We start from the raw sequence: 18,010 nt of genomic DNA on the forward strand, positions 1-18,010 counted from the left end.
GACCGTCCTACCTCATTGGTCTACCTTGTAGACCTCATCTGTTGTTCTTCCTCTAGTGGGTCATCATTGGACACATGACGCTGTGTTCTGGATGTTTTGGTTGGTGAACTATTCTCAGTCCAGCAGTGACACTAAAGGCTTTAAACTCCAGCAGCACTGCTGTGTCTGATCCACACTGAGCGTAGAAACAACAAGGTATTTTTAATGTTTTGGCTGATGGTGTAAGTGAATCAGGCACAAGTCTGAAGTCATGGTCCCACTTATGTTTATTAGCTGGAGATACACAGCGACGAGTTAAACACGTGTCTAAAAACCTCTGTAAAACTTGACGTACTTCATGAAAAGTGTGTAGAGCATTAGCAGTAGTTTCACTACTGAATGGACGGGTCATTAGGAGCAGTGACATCACAGACAGACATATAAGGCAACAAGTGTTCAAGTACCCTGACAGAGACGGGCTGAGACACACACAACATGTCCATCTTCACTACTGGGGAAGTGCTAGTGCAAAGTGACCGCTTAATGCTTCAGATACGAACAGTATGAATGTAGTAACCAAACGGTGGAGATAAAACAGTGAAAAGGGCGAGCACTGTGTGTACACCACCTTTAAACCTTTACAAAAAAGGCACGTTCACTTTTATTCCACCTGAAAGTGCGCCCCCTGGTGGTGAAAGTCTAGTCCCCTGTGTTTGGCCAGCAGCCGGAGCGGCGGAAGACCAGGATCTTGACCGTTGTTGGCATTTGACGAGGGTTAAAGATCTGTGTGGGTGATTTTTAATTGATTATTATTTGTTTTGTGTGTGGCGTGAGTCCACAGCTTCAGAGTTTGGGCTGGCTCGGCAGCTTCAGCTTCAGGTTTTCCGCCAGTTTGTCGAGGAACTCGAAGGTGTTCAGGTAGTCGGAACGCTGCACACTGGACACAGAGAGACAGAGAGAGACACAGAGACACGTGTGAGGGCTTCTCCACATGGACAGAGACACGCAGGAACACACTCTGCTCCTCCAAACTCGGAGGGAAGAACAAAGAGAAGCTGCTTTTGAGATACGTGAAGTGGCACTACATAGACACTAACACAACACACCCTCAACACGCTTGGAGGAGAACACTAACCCCCCCACAAAAAACAATGCCCCGTACAGAACGCGAGTGTGCAGGACTCACTTGGCCAGGCCCTTGATGCAGATGGCCAGGTCCTTGGTCATGAAGCCGGCCTCGATGGTCTCGACGCAGACGGCCTCCAGCGCCTCCGCAAACACACGCAGCTCAGAGTTGTTGTCCAGCTGCGCTCGGTGCAGCAGACCCCGCGTCCACGCAAAGATGGAGGCTGGGGATGGGAGCACAGATTAATGAGGGTGTGTGAGCGGGTAAAAAACAATAAAAAAAACCCTATGTATAATGTATGAACACCTACCAGGTGTGTGTGTGTGTGTGTGTGTGTGTGTGTGTGTGTGTGACTGACCAATAGGGTTGGTGGAAGTCTCTTTGCCCTGCTGGTGCTGGCGAAAGTGGCGAGTGACCGTGCCGTGAGCAGCCTCGGCCTCCACTGTGCACCCATCAGGACAAATCAGCACACTGGTCATCAGCCCCAGAGAACCGTAACCTGAGAACCGTAAAACCACAAGAACCTTTAGAACTGCTGATGATGACAAGACATGTTTGAACCCCCCTTCACCTGCTGACCCTTTACGATCCTTAAAGCAACAGTAGGTAAGATTTGTTGAGCACAGAGCAGCAACAATAGAGGCTCTACTCTCCCTGTTAGAGCTCAGTGGAGCATCACAATGATTTTGAAGATGTAATTTTACGATAAAATATTGCCTAGTGTTGCTTTAACAACATCAGATCAACTCCAGCATGAAAAACAGCTGGTGTAGCTAAGAAGGAGGGACTGACCCTGAGCCACAGAATCGGACTGGACGTCTCCGTCGTAGTTCTTGCAGGCCCAGATAAACCCTCCCTCTGACTTCATGGCCTGGGCCACCATGTCATCTATCAGTCTGTGCTCATAGTAGATGTTCTTAGCTTCAAACTGAGCCTTGTATTCCCTGGAGACAGACAGAGAGAGAGAGAGAGAGACAGAGAGAGAGAGAGAGAGACAGAGAGAGAGAGAGAGAGAGAGAGAGAGAGACAGAGAGAGAGAGAGAGAGAGAGAGAGAGAGAGACAGAGAGAGAGAGACAGAGCGAGACAGAGAGAGAGAGAGAGAGAGAGAGAGAGAGAGACAGAGCGAGACAGAGAGAGAGAGAGAGAGAGACAGACAGAGAGAGAGAGACAGACAGAGAGAGAGAGAGAGAGAGACAGAGAGAGAGAGAGAGGCAAAGAGAGACACAGAGAGAGAGAGAGAGGCAAAGAGAGGCAAAGAGAGACACAGAGAGAGACAGAGAGAGAGACAAAGACAGAGAGAGAGAGAGAGACAGAGAGAGAGAGAGAGACAGAGAGAGAGAGAGAGAGAGCGAGACAGAGAGAGAGAGCGAGACAGAGAGAGAGAGCGAGACAGAGAGAGAATGAACGTTAACCTCAGTTATACAGGTAATAGCAGCTTTCAGCACCTGTTCCTTTAAATGATAATGAGCCGCTCACTGTTCACCCCGACCCTGAGCACACAGCAGTGAGGAGCGAGGATTTGGATTTTATGTTGGATATTCCCTACGTGTTATGTGTTTATTACTCACTTCTCGTAGATCTCCTGGAAGATGTCCTTGAAGCGTCCGTCATATTTCTTTAGGATGGTGTTCTTGGTGCTGAGGAAGAGCGGCCAACCTTTGGACAGCGCCATCTGAAAGGAGCTGTGGGCAAAGTCCCGGATGGACTTGTCTGTGTTGTACATCCCTAACGCAACCCCACCCGTCCCTGTGGAAAAACACAACAGCTGCGGTCAGACAAAAGTGAGACAAACTTTAAAGCAACGCTAGGTTAGATTTGGTATTTTTGCTCGAGGGCTCCCCTGATATTTGCAGAGTAATTCAATTTTACAGCACTGTCCTGAAATCAAAGAGCAAGGAGAGGGAGGCGTGTCGTTCCTTACTCTCTTCAAAAAGTTACATAGTGAAGTTTCTGCAGTGCTGAGCCTGGAGTAGCTACGACAGAAGCTCTATTCTCACTATTACAGCTCAGTGGAGCATCACCATTTATTTCTATCATTTCTACCAGACTGATATTCCCTGTATACCTTAGGTTTGTTCTCTCTCTCTCTCTCTCTCTCTCTCTCTCTCTCTCTCTCTCTCTCGAATACAAGACTCAGTTTGAAGGTGGTTCAAAGTGAGCTGAGTAGGGACTACACTGTGGCGTGTAAACCTTGCAGAGCTCTGATTGTCCAGAGAGAGTCGCCACTCCACGCCATGCAATGCAGACAACCAGCACTAACTCTGTAAAATCTCCAGCTACAGCAGAGATCACATTTGTTTTTATTCGACTCACAACGGCAGCTCGTAAAATTACGCCACGGTCTTTTGAAGAGGTTCAAACGCTCCTTGGATCGGTGGCCGACGAAAGAATCCAGCGAGAACTGGACGCTGCAACAAGGAAGGAACAAACTCTACTGATCTGTCTGAACTGATGACGGAGCTGTGTTCAGTCCCAAACTACAACAAAACGTTACCACCGCCGCGGTTGTGATTTCCGAAGCCTACTGTTCCCGTTAGAGATGGTGTTTTGCGACATCACCGGATACATTTTGGGGTGGGGAGCTATTGTAGTGGAAAACCAACCATGGTCCAAACAGAGATTAGAGTCCAGTAGAGTAGGGACCCTGCTGTGGAAAAGTGCCTTTATTGTCTTACAACCGCCAGTGTACCTTAACTGACCCCATGCATTTGTTCGTACAGAATGAATCTGAATCTAAAAACCCAAAGATCAGTCCGATACCGTGCTTAACCATTAACTCTGACAACACAAAAGCAACAGGTTTCACTTGCATCACTCGGTTCCTGGACTCTACAGACGCCGGTCAAAACCGCCATGAAAAATGGCTATTTAATCAGCTCAGTATTTGCTCGCCGAGGGGTGGGGCGCACACACAAAAGACCATCCATCTTTGTGGACAGAGGGCCATATACTGCAATGTTGACAAGGCAAACACTAGCCCAGGCTCCAGAGCCGTCTACACGGCATCACGCAACAGCGGGTCAGGACACATCTGACCAGAAAACATCTGTCCAACCTGGACACCTAAGAAAACTGCACCGCCAAAAAGAGGAATCCAGTGCAGGTCTGGAACTCTGTATACGAACAACACACTAGTGTTCACGTCACTCCTCACAGACTGTGACCCAAGACAAACCCAGGACCCCGAGACCCTGCAGCTGTCAGTTTTCAAATTCACCAGTGTTTCTACTGTCATTTAGTCATCAATAAACTAGAATCCATAAATCCATGGATCAATAAGGATGCTTCAAACTGGATAATTCATTCATTCATTCATTCATTGTCTGTAACTGCTTGGTTTGTGTTGGGTCCGGAGCCTATCTGAGATTCACTGGGGGCAAGGTGGGAACACACCCTTGAGGGGGCGCCTGTTCTTCACGGGAGGAAGGTTTAGGTTGCTTCCATGTGGCAGACATCAGCAGAATCGCGTGATTACAGCTTGGTAGCATGGTTTTAAAGGGACAGTACATTAACACACAGTGGGGACATAACAGAACTTATATATACTCGATATAGACAAGATTATGTCGAATAGAAGTTTGGGATGTCGTTTTTGATTAATTGCCCAGCCCTAATCTCCACTGTCTTTATACGCCCTTCACGATGGTTCCATTGCGTTGTTCACAATCACGGTTCAGAAGAGGACACACATGGAAGTTGTCAGCATCAGATGTTGTTTAGAGATTCACCTTCAAAGTTATGGACCACGAACTTGAGGGGATCTCCTCCATCCTTCGGCGTGTAGGTCATCTCCACTCGTCCAGGACCAGGGACGACAAAGTCTGTGGCTTTGTACTGACACAAGAGAAAACAAACATACACATTTGACAGATGTAACTGGTGTACACTGAGTTCAGTGTGAACCGACCAATAGAGAAACAGCAAAAGCTCTAGTGGAGGGCTAAATAAATCTTAATTAAAATAGAGGAAGCACTTCTGGTTCCATAAAGACCTGTGTTTTCTTATGAGATGTGAGTTTGAAGAACCCTTTAAAGGTTTAAATATCCACCACTCGGTTTGAACGTATCAACAAACGTGGTTCTTTATGGACCCAAAAGTGGCTCTTCTATGAAATCACTCAAAGTAGTAGTGCCTTTATTCTGGATCTTACAGAGCTGTCTCACATAGGACAACAGTGTCATCTAGTGGCCAAACGAATTCAGCACCACTCCAAATCAAAACAAACAAAAATAAAAAGGACAATAGTGACATCTAGTGGCTAAAAGAAGATAGAACTAGTCTCTAAATATTCCTAATTACTTTCTCCATCACTGCTGTGATAGGTCTAAAAGAGCGTTTTCCTATTGGTGTGCAACGCTGAAATCTCCATTAACCCTTACACCCCCAAACCATTCCCCATTTGGAGACAGTTTGGAGACAATTAGAGACAGGTTCCCATCTGATGATGCATCTTTGAAGGTAGAAGCAACATTTATAACCGTACAACAGTCTCAGGGCCGATACGCCATGGCGGGAGGTTGGAATGTGGTCCTCTGGACTCACCTGGTCTCCGTGGGCGTGTCTGCCAATGATGATGGGCTTCACCCAGCCGGAGACCAGGCGTGGGATGTTCTGGCAGATGATGGCCTCTCTGAACACGGTTCCACCGAGGATGTTCCGGATGGTTCCGTTGGGCGAGCGCCACATCTGCTTCAGTTTGAACTCCTCAACGCGATTCTCGTCCGGAGTGATGGTGGCGCACTTGATCCCCACGTTGTACCTTCTCACCGCCTCGGCAGCCTCCACCGTCACACGGTCCTCCGTCGCGTCACGGTTCTCCATCCCCAGATCGTAACTGGAGCAACAGAGGACCGCAAGAAGCATCAGCACAGGGATTGATACCTCAACGATTCGGCACATATAACAACAACTTGCTATGATTCATGATTCTTTTCTCCCAATTATTTGCAGAGAATGTCTCTTCACCATTTGCACTGGAAAAAGGTCAGGTGTTTACATAGCCCTGGCTCCGCAAATGGGAAACAAACCAAGTGTCTCAGCACGAAATGGCTCAGGCCTCTCTCTCTCACACACACACATGGAAAGTGATGAGGATGTTGCTCTATTTCTGCACCATAGGTGGGTCACACTGACTCATTTTTAAAGTGAAATAAACCGCTACAAAACTAAACAGCTCGAGTTAGAGATGAGTTTCTGTGATAATTCAAACAGTGAATAAATACTTACAGACGAGTTACACTTCATAAGGACAAGCATTAAATAATTACTGTGACACATCAGGACATGTGTAATCACTTCGCAACACAATCATGAGTATCAGGTCTGATCTTCACCGGCCATAACCACAACCCCTCACATGACCCTCACAAGGCTGAGACCAACACACACTCTGTTTTCTGACACTTAAACAGTCACTGAGAGAAATAAGGACCTCTGAAACCTAGCCAGGCCTGATATATAGAGATATGCATTATTAACTCTCGGCTGTGAGAACGTATCTGATTCAGAATGAAGTATATCAGCAGGGGGGTCATAATTCAGCACCACACTGGTGCAGTGCTGCGGGGGGTATTTAAAAAAATGATGGAAAACAACAGAAAAACACGGGTCCAGCCAGAATTTACAGCTTCTTTCTCCTGAGGCCTGGTCCAACATCGAGACCCACACTGCAGCTACAGTCACTACATCAGACCCGAGGCTCATTCAGCTCATTCTCCTCTGAAATGAAGCGTAACCTTCAGGAGTCTGTTCCCCTCAGCGCTGCTCTAACAGCCTCTACTCCTCAGGGAGGGTTTATAAAGCATGTGGGAATATGGCTGTATATGAACGCTTATTACATCTAATGTAATGTATTATGTTATGATATATTATTATGCATTTTAATTTTTTTATGTTCTATTCTATCATTCAGTCACTGGAAGCGCCAGTTCAGGGTCGCGGTGGGTCCGGAGCCTACCCGGAATCATCGGGCGCAAGGCGGGAATACACACTGGGGGCGCCAGTCCTTTACAGGGCGACACACACACACTCGCATATTCACACATTCGCTAAGACAATCACGCCTACTGAAACTTTTGAACCAATCCACCTACCAATGACTGTGGGAGGAAACCAGAGCACCCGAAGGAAACCCACACAGACACAGGGAGAACACACCACACTCCTCACAGACAGTCACCCGGAGGAAACCCACACAGACACAGGGAGAACACACCACACTCCTCACAGACAGTCACCTGGAGGAAACCCACACAGACACAGGGAGAACACACCACACTCCTCACAGACAGTCACCCGGAGGAAACCCACACAGACACAGGGAGAACACACCACACTCCTCACAGACAGTCACCTGGAGGAAACCCACACAGACACAGGGAGAACACACCACACTCCTCACAGACAGTCACCCGAAGGAAACCCACACAGACACAGGGAGAACACACCACACTTCTCACAGACAGTCACCTGGAGGAAACCCACACAGACACAGAGAGAACACACCAAATTCCTCACAGACAGTCACCCGGAGGAAACCCACGCAGACACAGGGAGAACACACCACACTCCTCACAGACAGTCACCCGAAGGAAACCCACACGGACACAGGGAGAACACACCACACTCCTCACAGACAGTCACCCGAAGGAAACCCACACAGACACAGGGAGAACACACCACACTCCTCACAGACAGTCACCCGGAGGAAACCCACGCAGACACAGGGAGAACACACCACACTCCTCACAGACAGTCACCCGGAGGAAACCCACACAGACACAGGGAGAACACACCACACTCCTCACAGACAGTCACCCGGAGGAAACCCTATATAAAGTGTGTTTTATTATGTATTTTCATTGTTTATATAATAATATGTGACACTACTTTTTTACTGTTATTATACTGTATTGTAAGGTTATGTTGGTATATTGTTTTTACATGACTTTACTATATATTTTGTGTTTTTATGGCCCAGGTCTACAGCAGAAGCAGTAAAAATGTTCCTGTGGCTCAGCTTCTTGCTTCGCTTGAAAGTCTCATGCGGGTCTATTGTGTTGCTCTGATGGTGACCTTTCCCCCAGTTCCTCCTCCTCCTCCCTCTTCCCCCGCCCCTTAGATGAGTGGGGTTAAGAGCTTTATGCGGCCATTGCCACAGCGGTGATGAAACTTCATTACAACAGCATTTATTTCAGGAGGCTTAGTAACCAGAGTGACTCCATTTACTGCCGTACACCTGCACAAACCCTTGTTAGTAACGTAACCCAGCAAATTATGGGTTAAACATGAGAGTACAGCAATGTCCCTCAGGCAGGACGTGTCTAACCTGGTGATTAGACTGTCCACCTGTCCCTCCACGGTGGGTCCCATCTACATTTAATACATATTTAAACAGTAGGAGTGGACACTCTTTACAATTAACGAACCCTTTAAGCCACTTTAAGGTGCGCAGGTGGTTTGTAATCTCTACAGCAAGCAACTGAGTGAAACAGAAGGTTCTGGAGCAGCTGCACATGAGCTTAAGGTCGCCATATTCAAAGTCAGGTGTCAGCTAGAAAGGTGTAATAAAGCACAATCCAGCTCCATTCGGTACCTCCAGAACTCACTCAAATGTTCTCATGGCTGCCATCAAATGCTTGCAGCAATGTTCCAGCATCTGGTGTGAATCCTGGGAATGTTTACAGGGATAGGTGGACACAAGACGGACACAGAACAACAGTGTTGAAGACAGGACGTGAACAGGTTCATAGTACACAACAGAATGTCCCAGTAATTGTGTGTGTGTGTGTGTGTGTGTGTGTGTGTGTGTGTGTGTGTGTGTGTGTGTGTGTGTGTGTGAGCGTGGCAGTATCACTCTGGAGAGCAAAGGTTTGGAGTAGGGGGCATAAAACCTTACATCACACTCTTAAAGTGACCACATCCTGTACACCACTGTCACATCAATACCTTTATCAGGTGGATGACGCTGACCATTTGGCAGTTCACGATCAGGTCAAGTCCAGAAAGTGTCCCCTATCGACTTTAAAGTAACACTACAGTTATTTAAAGAGAAAATGATGAGAGCATTAAGGGCCCATATCCTACATTTCCGTTTTAATACTTCATTTTTAGGTATTATTTTTATTATTCATTCATTCATTGTCCGTAAACTCTTATCCAGTTCAGGGTCGCGGTGGGTCCGGAGCGTATCCGGAATAACTGGGCGCAAGGCAGGAACACACCCTGAAGGGGTCGGCAGTCCTTCGTAGGGCAACACACACTCACACATTCACTCACACATATGGACACCTTGGACCATGAGAGGAAAGCAGAGCACACGGAGGAAACCCACGCAGACACAGGGAGAACACACCACACTCCTCACAGACAGTCTCCCAGAGGAAACCCACGCAGACACAGGGAAAACACACCACACTCCTCACAGACAGTCTCCCAGAGGAAACCCACGCAGACACAGGGAGAACACACCACACTCCTCACAGACAGTCACCCAGAGGAAACCCACGCAGACACAGGGAGAACACACCACACTCCTCACAGACAGTCACCCGGAGGAAACCCACACAGACACAGGGAGAACACACCACACTCCTCACAGACAGTCACCCGGAGGAAACCCACGCAGACACAGGGAGAACACACCACACTCCTCACAGACAGTCACCCGGAGGAAACCCACACAGACACAGGGAGAACACACCACACTCCTCACAGACACAGTAAAACAACAGTTACTATAAAATGACAAAAGAGTGGAAGAATGTTTGTATTCTGAATAACATTTATATAATACACATAAATGCTTTAAAACCTATTCGTACACATTTTAGGGGCCATTTCTGATTGGAGAACAGGGAGCAGCTATGGTCTAAAGGTTACAGAAGCAGGTTTGGGGCCGAGAGGTTGCTGGTTTGATGCCCTGAACAGGCACTGTGGCAATCCATCACACGTGTGTATATGTGTGTGTGTGTGTGTGTGTCTTCACTGTCAAGGACGGGTCAAGCCCAAAGTCCACTTCTGGGCAATGACAAAAGCATGTTTCACATTTCAAACTGACAAACCCATGTAAACCCTCACCAGCTGCCCTTTACCTTCTGTCCAAATGTCAATCCCCATTACATTAACTCACACCCATCAGCCACAACATTGCAACCACTCACAGGTGCTGATCTGGCTACAGTGGCCCCTGAAAACGGGGGTGGGGGGTTATATCAGGGAGTGGGTGAACAGTCAGGGCTTGAAGCTGAAGTTGTAAGCAGCAGGAATTGAGTGCGTTTACATGTAATTAACTAATACAGTATTAATCCTATTTCTGCTGTTATCTGATTGTTCAAGTGTGATGTAAACGCCACACTCAGACTAAGAAATCGGATCAAGAAATCAGTTTAGAGCGCCTCCAACACTTATTCTGAAGTTATCTCGTCGTTCTGTATCTGAAAACTCATTAAGTACCACTTGATGCCCCCAGTCCTCACCGCGAACATGTGTCCAGCAGCTCTGTCCCTGTCTGTACCTGAGGAACGCATGCTGCATTCCAGAAAAGATGTTGGTCTCCTTCTTAGCAGCAGATTGGAGAAAGCAGTGAGAAGCAGCACTGTGTAATATTAGCATTAATAAATCAATACGACCCATACCTGCAGGTAAAATGGGTACACGCTCAGCACAAGGACCTGAGCCACATTAACAAGGGTCAATCTGTGAAGGCCAAAAACGCATGTCTTGTGTGGTTTTCCAGGTGTGCAGTGGCTAGAACAAGCCAAATGCGATACAAGGAAGGACGACTGATGAACGGCCAGGTCTCGCTTTAATAAATAAAACGAGAACAACAGGATATACTCCCTCTAATCTGCGTACGTCAAGTTAAACCTGAATATCACCCTTAAACCCTAGGGACCCTACAGGGAAACGAGACGAATGTGTGTGTGTGTGTGTGTGTGTGTGTGATAAAGAGTGCGTCCTACTGCGAGGCTGCATCTCTCACCTGTGCAGGTCTAACTCCAGGTAAGGGAAGATGAGCTTCTCTTTAATGAGCTCCCAGATGACCCTGGTCATTTCATCCCCCTGCATCTCCACCACCGAGCCGGCCTTGATCTTCTGGAACATCCTGGCAACCTGGAGGATAATTATTAACACATATTCACACACACTGACTTCACAGGAGACACCAGAAACATTCTTCACATTCAGCTGAAAATTATAATTAAAAAAGAATAATAAACTTTAATTGATCACTCAGAAGCGAAATGCAGTTCCTAGTGGTTTATTCATTCACTCGTTCATTCATTATCTGTAACTGCTTATCCGGTTCAGGGTCGCGGTGGGTCCAGAGCCTACCTGGAGTCATTGGGCGCAAGGCGGGAATACACCCTGGAGGGGGCACCAGTCCTTCACAGGGCAACACACACACACTCACACCTATGGACATTTGAGTTGCCAATCCACCTACCAACGTGTGTTTTTGGACTGTGGGAGGAAACCGGAGCACCCAGTGGAAACCCACGCGGACACAGGGAGAACACACCACACTCCTCACAGACAGTCACCCGGAGGAAACCCACGCAGACACAGGGAGAACACACCACACTCCTCACAGACAGTCACCCGGAGGAAACCCACGCAGACACAGGGAGAACACACCACACTCCTCACAGACAGTCACCCGGAGGAAACCCACACAGACACAGGGAGAACACACCACACTCCTCACAGACAGTCACCCGGAGGAAACCCACACAGACACAGGGAGAACACACAACACTCCTCACAGACAGTCACCCGGAGGAAACCCACGCAGACACAGGGAGAACACACCACACTCCTCACAGACAGTCACCCGGAGGAAACCCATGCAGACACAGGGAGAACACACCACACTCCTCACAGACAGTCACCCGGAGGAAACCCACGCAGACACAGGGAGAACACACCACACTCCTCACAGACAGTCACCCGGAGGAAACCCACGCAGACACAGGGAGAACACACCACACTCTTCCTATATATATAGATTTTTTTATAGAAATATGTCAGCAGCGTTTTTGTCATTTCTATCGGTCCATTCTTTCATTGTTTGTGAAACACAGAGAGCGAAGGACAGTTGCTGAGTTCATTGAAACTGAATGTTTGTGACCATTAAGAAATGAGAGTGAGCCTTGGCCGTAAATGAATGAAGCACTTTCAGGGCGGGACGTGGCAGGTCCTGTGAGTCAGCATTTTTCTCTCCTCTTACTCGAGGAAGAGGGAGGTTGTGTAACAGGTCAGTGTGGTCTGGCAATAAACTACTGGATCTGTGCGTGTTTCACAACGAAACCGTAGACACCACTTTCACACAGCGGTCAATCAATCCGTGTTCCTGACCTGGAGCGGACCCACCTTCAAATATCTCTGCATTAGACCACCGTTAACATTAAATGCTGAGAATATAGTGTTTCTGGGAGAGGTTCGACTGCCTTAAAGGCACAGTAACGCCAAAAAACCGGAGTAATTTAAGAAACAATAAAACTAGCCTTGTGAACTATATGAAGCTGATACGATCCAAACAAAGCGGAGGGATTTTTCCATCCACAGTGCGTTCTGAGGCAAAGTAGTGCCCAATAGAAGCATTAAGCTACGAATGTTACTTAGACCCGTTACAGAAACGTGATTTTTCCCTTATCACCACAGACAAGTGCATATTATTGATTTTTTCTCGACTTTAAAGACCATATATCCACCTCATATCCAAAATGGATGACATTGTTTACATCCCAACACTGATCTGTATTTGGAAAATGGCCTTTTAACATTGATAAAGCGACATAAAGACATTTCTGTTGGAGCTGAATAACAGTAACCGACCTAAGCTGCAGAACAAGGAGGAGATGGTCTGAGACTTACGCAAGCGTTAAAAATGTATTGTAGTCACAGTCAATGAGGTGAAACACGGGTTAAACATCGTGTCTACAACTAACTGGTTATGAACTTCGTTAACGTACACAATAACACTGCATTTATCCGTTGGTAATAAAGTTAGAAATGCGATGTCAACGTCAATGTAGGGTTTCTAATTCCTTGTTTCCTCTTTCCACCTTAAATGCTGTCAAATGAAGCCATTTAAGGTGGATTAGAAAATTCGAATGACAAACAGCCTATTCTTGCTGTGCCCTGGTCAAGTCACCAAACACTGCACCAGATACGTTGTGTTTAGTCTCTAATTCTTATTTTAAATAAGCAACATTGCATATCCCAATTATCTACTCTGTTATCTTCGAGAAAACGGCAGCTGCGGCTTTCAATCTCAGTCCTGCCGCAAAAACAAAGACCTGTGCAACACAACAACGACTCATTTCCCCTGGATACCGTCATATTTTCTCGTTCTCACCTGTTACTGTCTCCGCAGCAATGGATAAAAGCGTCTTTTTCTCCGTGAAGTCAGTCCAACTCACTCCAGGACCTGACACCACCGGACCTGGGGGCGGGGGCACAGCTCATCCTGGCACCTGATTGGTCAGGGAAATTCAGCCTAGAACCCTCCAGCCAATGGGAGAGAATAAGGAAAAAGAAGCAGGCCAATGAACAGCACACACACACAGGCCGGGTACTGAAAGCGCATGCGCAGGTTAGGTATATCTAATTAATACAAAACCGATTGTCTTGCATTCGTCATAATAATCAAATATATTTCCTAATTTTCCAAATCAATTTAGCAAAGATTAAATGTACTTAAAATGTCCTAATTCCATATCCCAGTGTTTCCCAATCCCAAATCTATAAACATTTGTATCTTAATGTCAGAATCCAGTGTGTCCTAATTCTATTCCCAATCCCAAATTTATATAGCAGTGTTTCAACCAATGTCAGTACCCAGTCCCGAATTCCAGTAATTCCCAATCACAAATCTGTACACAAACATGTTTCAGTGCCAAAACAGATGCCAAAACAGACACCCAATATCAAAATCCAGCTATTCCCAATCCCGAATCCATACACAAGCCTGTCTCAATGCGAGTACTGATGATTCCAAATTGATTCCCAAATCACACACAAGTGTTTTACAAAGCTATATCTGTGTTTCCTCATCCCATATGCAAGTCATTCCCAATCTCAAATCCATACACCAGTGTTTCTCAACGCTATTACCAAAGTTTCCCAGTTTAAAATCCCAGTGATTCCCAAACCCAAATCCATACACAAGTATGTTTCAGTGCCAGAACAGACGACCCCCAAACCAAATTCCATTGATTCCCAATCCCAAATCTGTACACAAGCGTTTTACAAGGCTATTATTTGTGTTCCCTAATCCTGTATGCCAGTCATTCCCAATCCCAAATCCATACACCAGTTGTTCAAAAGGCCCTTGGTTGAACTCTGACCAATTAAGAGCACTGTTCATGCCCATGCATTGTCCATGCACTCTCAACGAGTGATACAGCAGCAATACAAGAAGCATATTACCCCAGTTGCAGCAGAACTTGAGCGCACCCTATCGGTAGGCCGCTGAATGTTGCTCTGTTAGTTACCTGTATTGTTCCAGTGGTTTGAGTTGCTATTTGTTCACAAGATGTGTTGTGTGTGTAATGTAATTATGTTTGTATTTGATACATATAGCCTGGTTAGCAATTAGCCAGGTGTGTCCTCTGTGAGACTATTTGCTCTCCAGTGTACTCATTACTCTATGACTATATGGTGCTGTTATGTTGTTATGGCCATAATCTGCATATATGGTCAACATTTCTGGAACTTGGGTTTAGCTGGAGAAATTAATGTATAGCAGTTTAAGTGGTAGGTTGATGTTACAGGTGACCATTTATAGTGTTTTATGCTGTGGTACTGCCCTCATGTGGCCAGTTAGGTTCATGTTATAGATGTACAGGGTGGGCCATTTATAAGGATACACCTTAATAAAATGGGAATGGTTGGTGATATTAACTTCCTGTTTGTGGCACATTAGTTTATGGGAGGCGGGAAACTTTTCAAGATGGGTGGTGACCATGGCGGCCATTTTAAAGTTGGCCATTTTGGATCCAGCTTTTGTTTTTTCAATGGGAAGAGGGTCATGTGACACATCAAACTTAATGGAATTTCACAAGAAAAACAATGGTGTGCTTGGTTTTAACTTATATCTCCTATAGGTTAAAGTTATCTTCGTAACTTTATTCTTTCATGAGTTATTTACAAGTTTCTGACCACTTATAAAATGTGTTCAAAGTGCGGCCCATTGTGTTGGATTGTCAATGCAACCCTCTTCTCCCACTCTTCACACACTGATAGCAACACCGCAGGAGAAATGCTAGCACAGGCTTCCAGTATCCAGAGTTTCAGGTGCTGCACATCTTGATGGTATGGTGTGGTATATGGGGTACAAAGATAGTGGGGCCATTCTTCATCAATGGAAGCCTCAAGGCCACTGGATATGTGAAATTGCTACATGATGATGTGTTTCCCTCTTTATGTATTGAAGCTGGCACGTTCCCTGAGTATTTCCAGCAAGATGGTGCACCACCAGATTATTGGTGTCAGGTCTGAGCCTTCCTAGATGAACAGTTTCCTGGAAAGTGGATTGGTCGTCGTGGGCCAGTTGAATGGCCCCCAAGGTCTCCCGATCTGACCCCCTTAGACTTTTATCTTTGGGGTCACCTAAAGGCAATTGTCTATGTTGTGAAGATACGAGATGTGCAGCACCTGAAACTACGGATACTGGAAGCCTGTGCTACCATTTCTCCTGCAAGTGTGTAGAGCTGCCCAGAAATTGCATTAGAAAAGAAGTGGTGACTGGGTTGACACCCAGGCATTATATATTATCTATAATCAAGTATTATTTTTTATCAGAATGTATGACCTAATAATTATTGATAATCTTGATTGTAAAATAATATAACTGGTATTTGTGCTGTTTTAGGGACCCCTGGGTCTGGCACACAGCCTCGTGCTCTTTCACCAATCCCAGGGGCTCATATTCCGGGTCTTAACGGAAGTGACAGAGACTCTGTTTGGAATACAGATCTCCTGCTACTCCTCTCATCGGACCAATCACAGCGCAGCTCCGTGAAGCCCTGACTTCTGTTCATTGACGCCACTCCTACCGTGTAATTCCACACATGAACGGCAGATGTCGCTGCTCCACAACTTTCTGGGCTTTGCTTATGAACCAATCAAATCAGGACTCAACAGGAAGAGACCGCAGCTCGGAAAAAAGGAGCTGTGTGCTTCAGTGGGCGTGGCCTTCTTTAGATTATTGTTCCTGTGCGGCATCATTCAAACTTCACCTGCTGTTTGGAGCTAATCCCAAGGTTTAAACCTGGGTTAAACTTAGACAAGTGTTGTATTGATTACACACTCGACTGAGTGCCATACACGTTCTCTCGTAGTCTTGTAGACTGAAGGGCCTTTTGTATGATTAAAGCGGATCTTCATATTGATGAAGGATGTTCTGCAGATGGTTCTATCTAGCACCCTAGAAACAACTATTTTTGGAGCTACTGTTTATACAACTGTTTTTTTCTAAAAGGTGCTAGATCTACAGCACGTTCTCCATCAATCTGAAGAAACCCTTCATAATCCAATCCAATTTCCACACACCAATTTTTACACACACTCTTAAAAATAAAGGTTCTGCAAAGGGTTCTTTGAGTGATACAATAGAAGAACCCCATTTGGTTCCAGAAAAAGCTGTTAAAGAGATGTGTGAATGTGAAGAAGCTTGTAAAGGTTTAAAGAAACATCTCATGAGGTAAATGTTCTTTACCAGTTTTTACAAGTTCTCAGCAAAAATGTTTCTTTCTGGAACCAAATGTGGTTCTTCTACGTCATCACTCATAGAACCCTTTATGGCACCTTTATTTGTAAGAGTGCAGGATGCACAATGCTGTGGAAGCCCATTTCCGCCACATAAAATAATCATTTAAAAAAGGCATCAATATTGTTTTTATTAATATGTATGTTGCTATCTCAGTTTTTCAAGATATTATCTCATTATTTCGAGATATTAATTAAATACATTGATTGACTTAGTATCTCAAAATAATTAGATATAATCTCATATATTGACTTAGTATCTCAGAATAACGAGATGGTATCTCGAAATATTAAGATAGCAACGTACATAATGAAATACAATTGGTGCCTATTTTTAAAACGATTATTTTATGCGGCAGACATGTGTTTTCATACTGTGGCAGTACTCTGCTGGATGGAGCACAACTGGTGGAAGGAACCAGAAACACACCAGTGTTTACCACTTCATTAACTTCATTACACCTGCTCTGCTCCACAGCCCACCGCTGGAGATCTCTACACCCCTCTGACTGACGCTTGGCATTGAGGCATTGATCATGGCAACTTTAGGCGCAATGACCTTAACATACACCAGTGTTGTTTTTTTTAAGCGCATGTTTTCAGCATGTGACCAAAAGACACAGCCCACAGCTCGCGCTCAATCTCTCTCTCTCTCTCTCTCTCTCTCTCTCTCTCTCTCTCTCTCTCTCTCTCAGTGCGCGCGCTGCTTCGTTGCTCAGCTCAGTTCAGAGTGAAGTCGGACTCGATGTTCGTATCGTCGTGAGCTCGTGAGCCTCTCTCTCTCTAACACTCTCTCTCTCTCTCTCTCTCGTTCCCTCTCACTCACCCTCTCCCCGTCCGCGCGCTCGGGTCTCGGAGCATGCCTCTGCCGCGCTGAAGGGGCGCGAGGACCGGCACGCTGGCGGAGCGCAGCGGCTCTAGGATCGCGGCGCTGCTGCAAGGGCTGGGATGCGCGCCCGGCACCTCGCGCTTCCTCCCGGGCTCCGGAGCTGAGGAGCAGCAGCACGCGGGCCCCGGGCGCAGGCCGTGCAGAGCGCCCTCCACGCGCAGCAGGATGCCCGTCATGAGGGGGCTGCTCGCGCCTCAGAACACCTTCTTGGACACCATCGCAACCCGCTTCGACGGAACCC

At 46.3% G+C, this 18,010-nt stretch overlaps 1 protein-coding gene across 1 annotated transcript; it reads right to left on the minus strand.

The window, feature by feature from the left end:
- Positions 1–765: 765 nt before the first annotated feature.
- Positions 766–13,616, minus strand: LOC136686078 (isocitrate dehydrogenase [NADP] cytoplasmic). Its single transcript, XM_066659576.1, has 9 exons — positions 13,468–13,616; positions 11,089–11,219; positions 5,649–5,940; positions 4,835–4,940; positions 2,675–2,852; positions 1,898–2,049; positions 1,464–1,604; positions 1,166–1,328; positions 766–916 (listed from the first exon to the last, which is right to left on the minus strand). Exons 2-9 carry the CDS (start codon positions 11,208–11,210, stop codon positions 823–825), a joined length of 1,248 nt encoding a protein of 415 aa, XP_066515673.1. The 5' UTR covers positions 11,211–11,219; positions 13,468–13,616; the 3' UTR covers positions 766–822.
- Between the last annotated feature and the right edge of the window lie 4,394 nt (positions 13,617–18,010).

The sequence above is a fragment of the Hoplias malabaricus genome, unplaced genomic scaffold (genome assembly GCF_029633855.1).
Source record: "Hoplias malabaricus isolate fHopMal1 unplaced genomic scaffold, fHopMal1.hap1 H_6, whole genome shotgun sequence".
In the NCBI taxonomy this organism is placed as follows: Eukaryota; Metazoa; Chordata; class Actinopteri; order Characiformes; family Erythrinidae; genus Hoplias; species Hoplias malabaricus.

Excerpts from the sequence above, each read along its gene's own strand:
- LOC136686078 (XM_066659576.1), bottom strand. The coding sequence starts at position 11,210 with ATGTTCCAGAAGATCAAGGCCGGCTCGGTGGTGGAGATGCAGGGGGAT. Across the intron at positions 2,050-2,674 it reads TTCCAGGAGATCTACGAGAA|GGAATACAAGGCTCAGTTTG; the intron begins GTGAGTAATAAA and ends GTCTGTCTCCAG. Across the intron at positions 917-1,165 it reads TGCATCAAGGGCCTGGCCAA|TGTGCAGCGTTCCGACTACC; the intron begins GTGAGTCCTGCA and ends CTCTGTGTCCAG.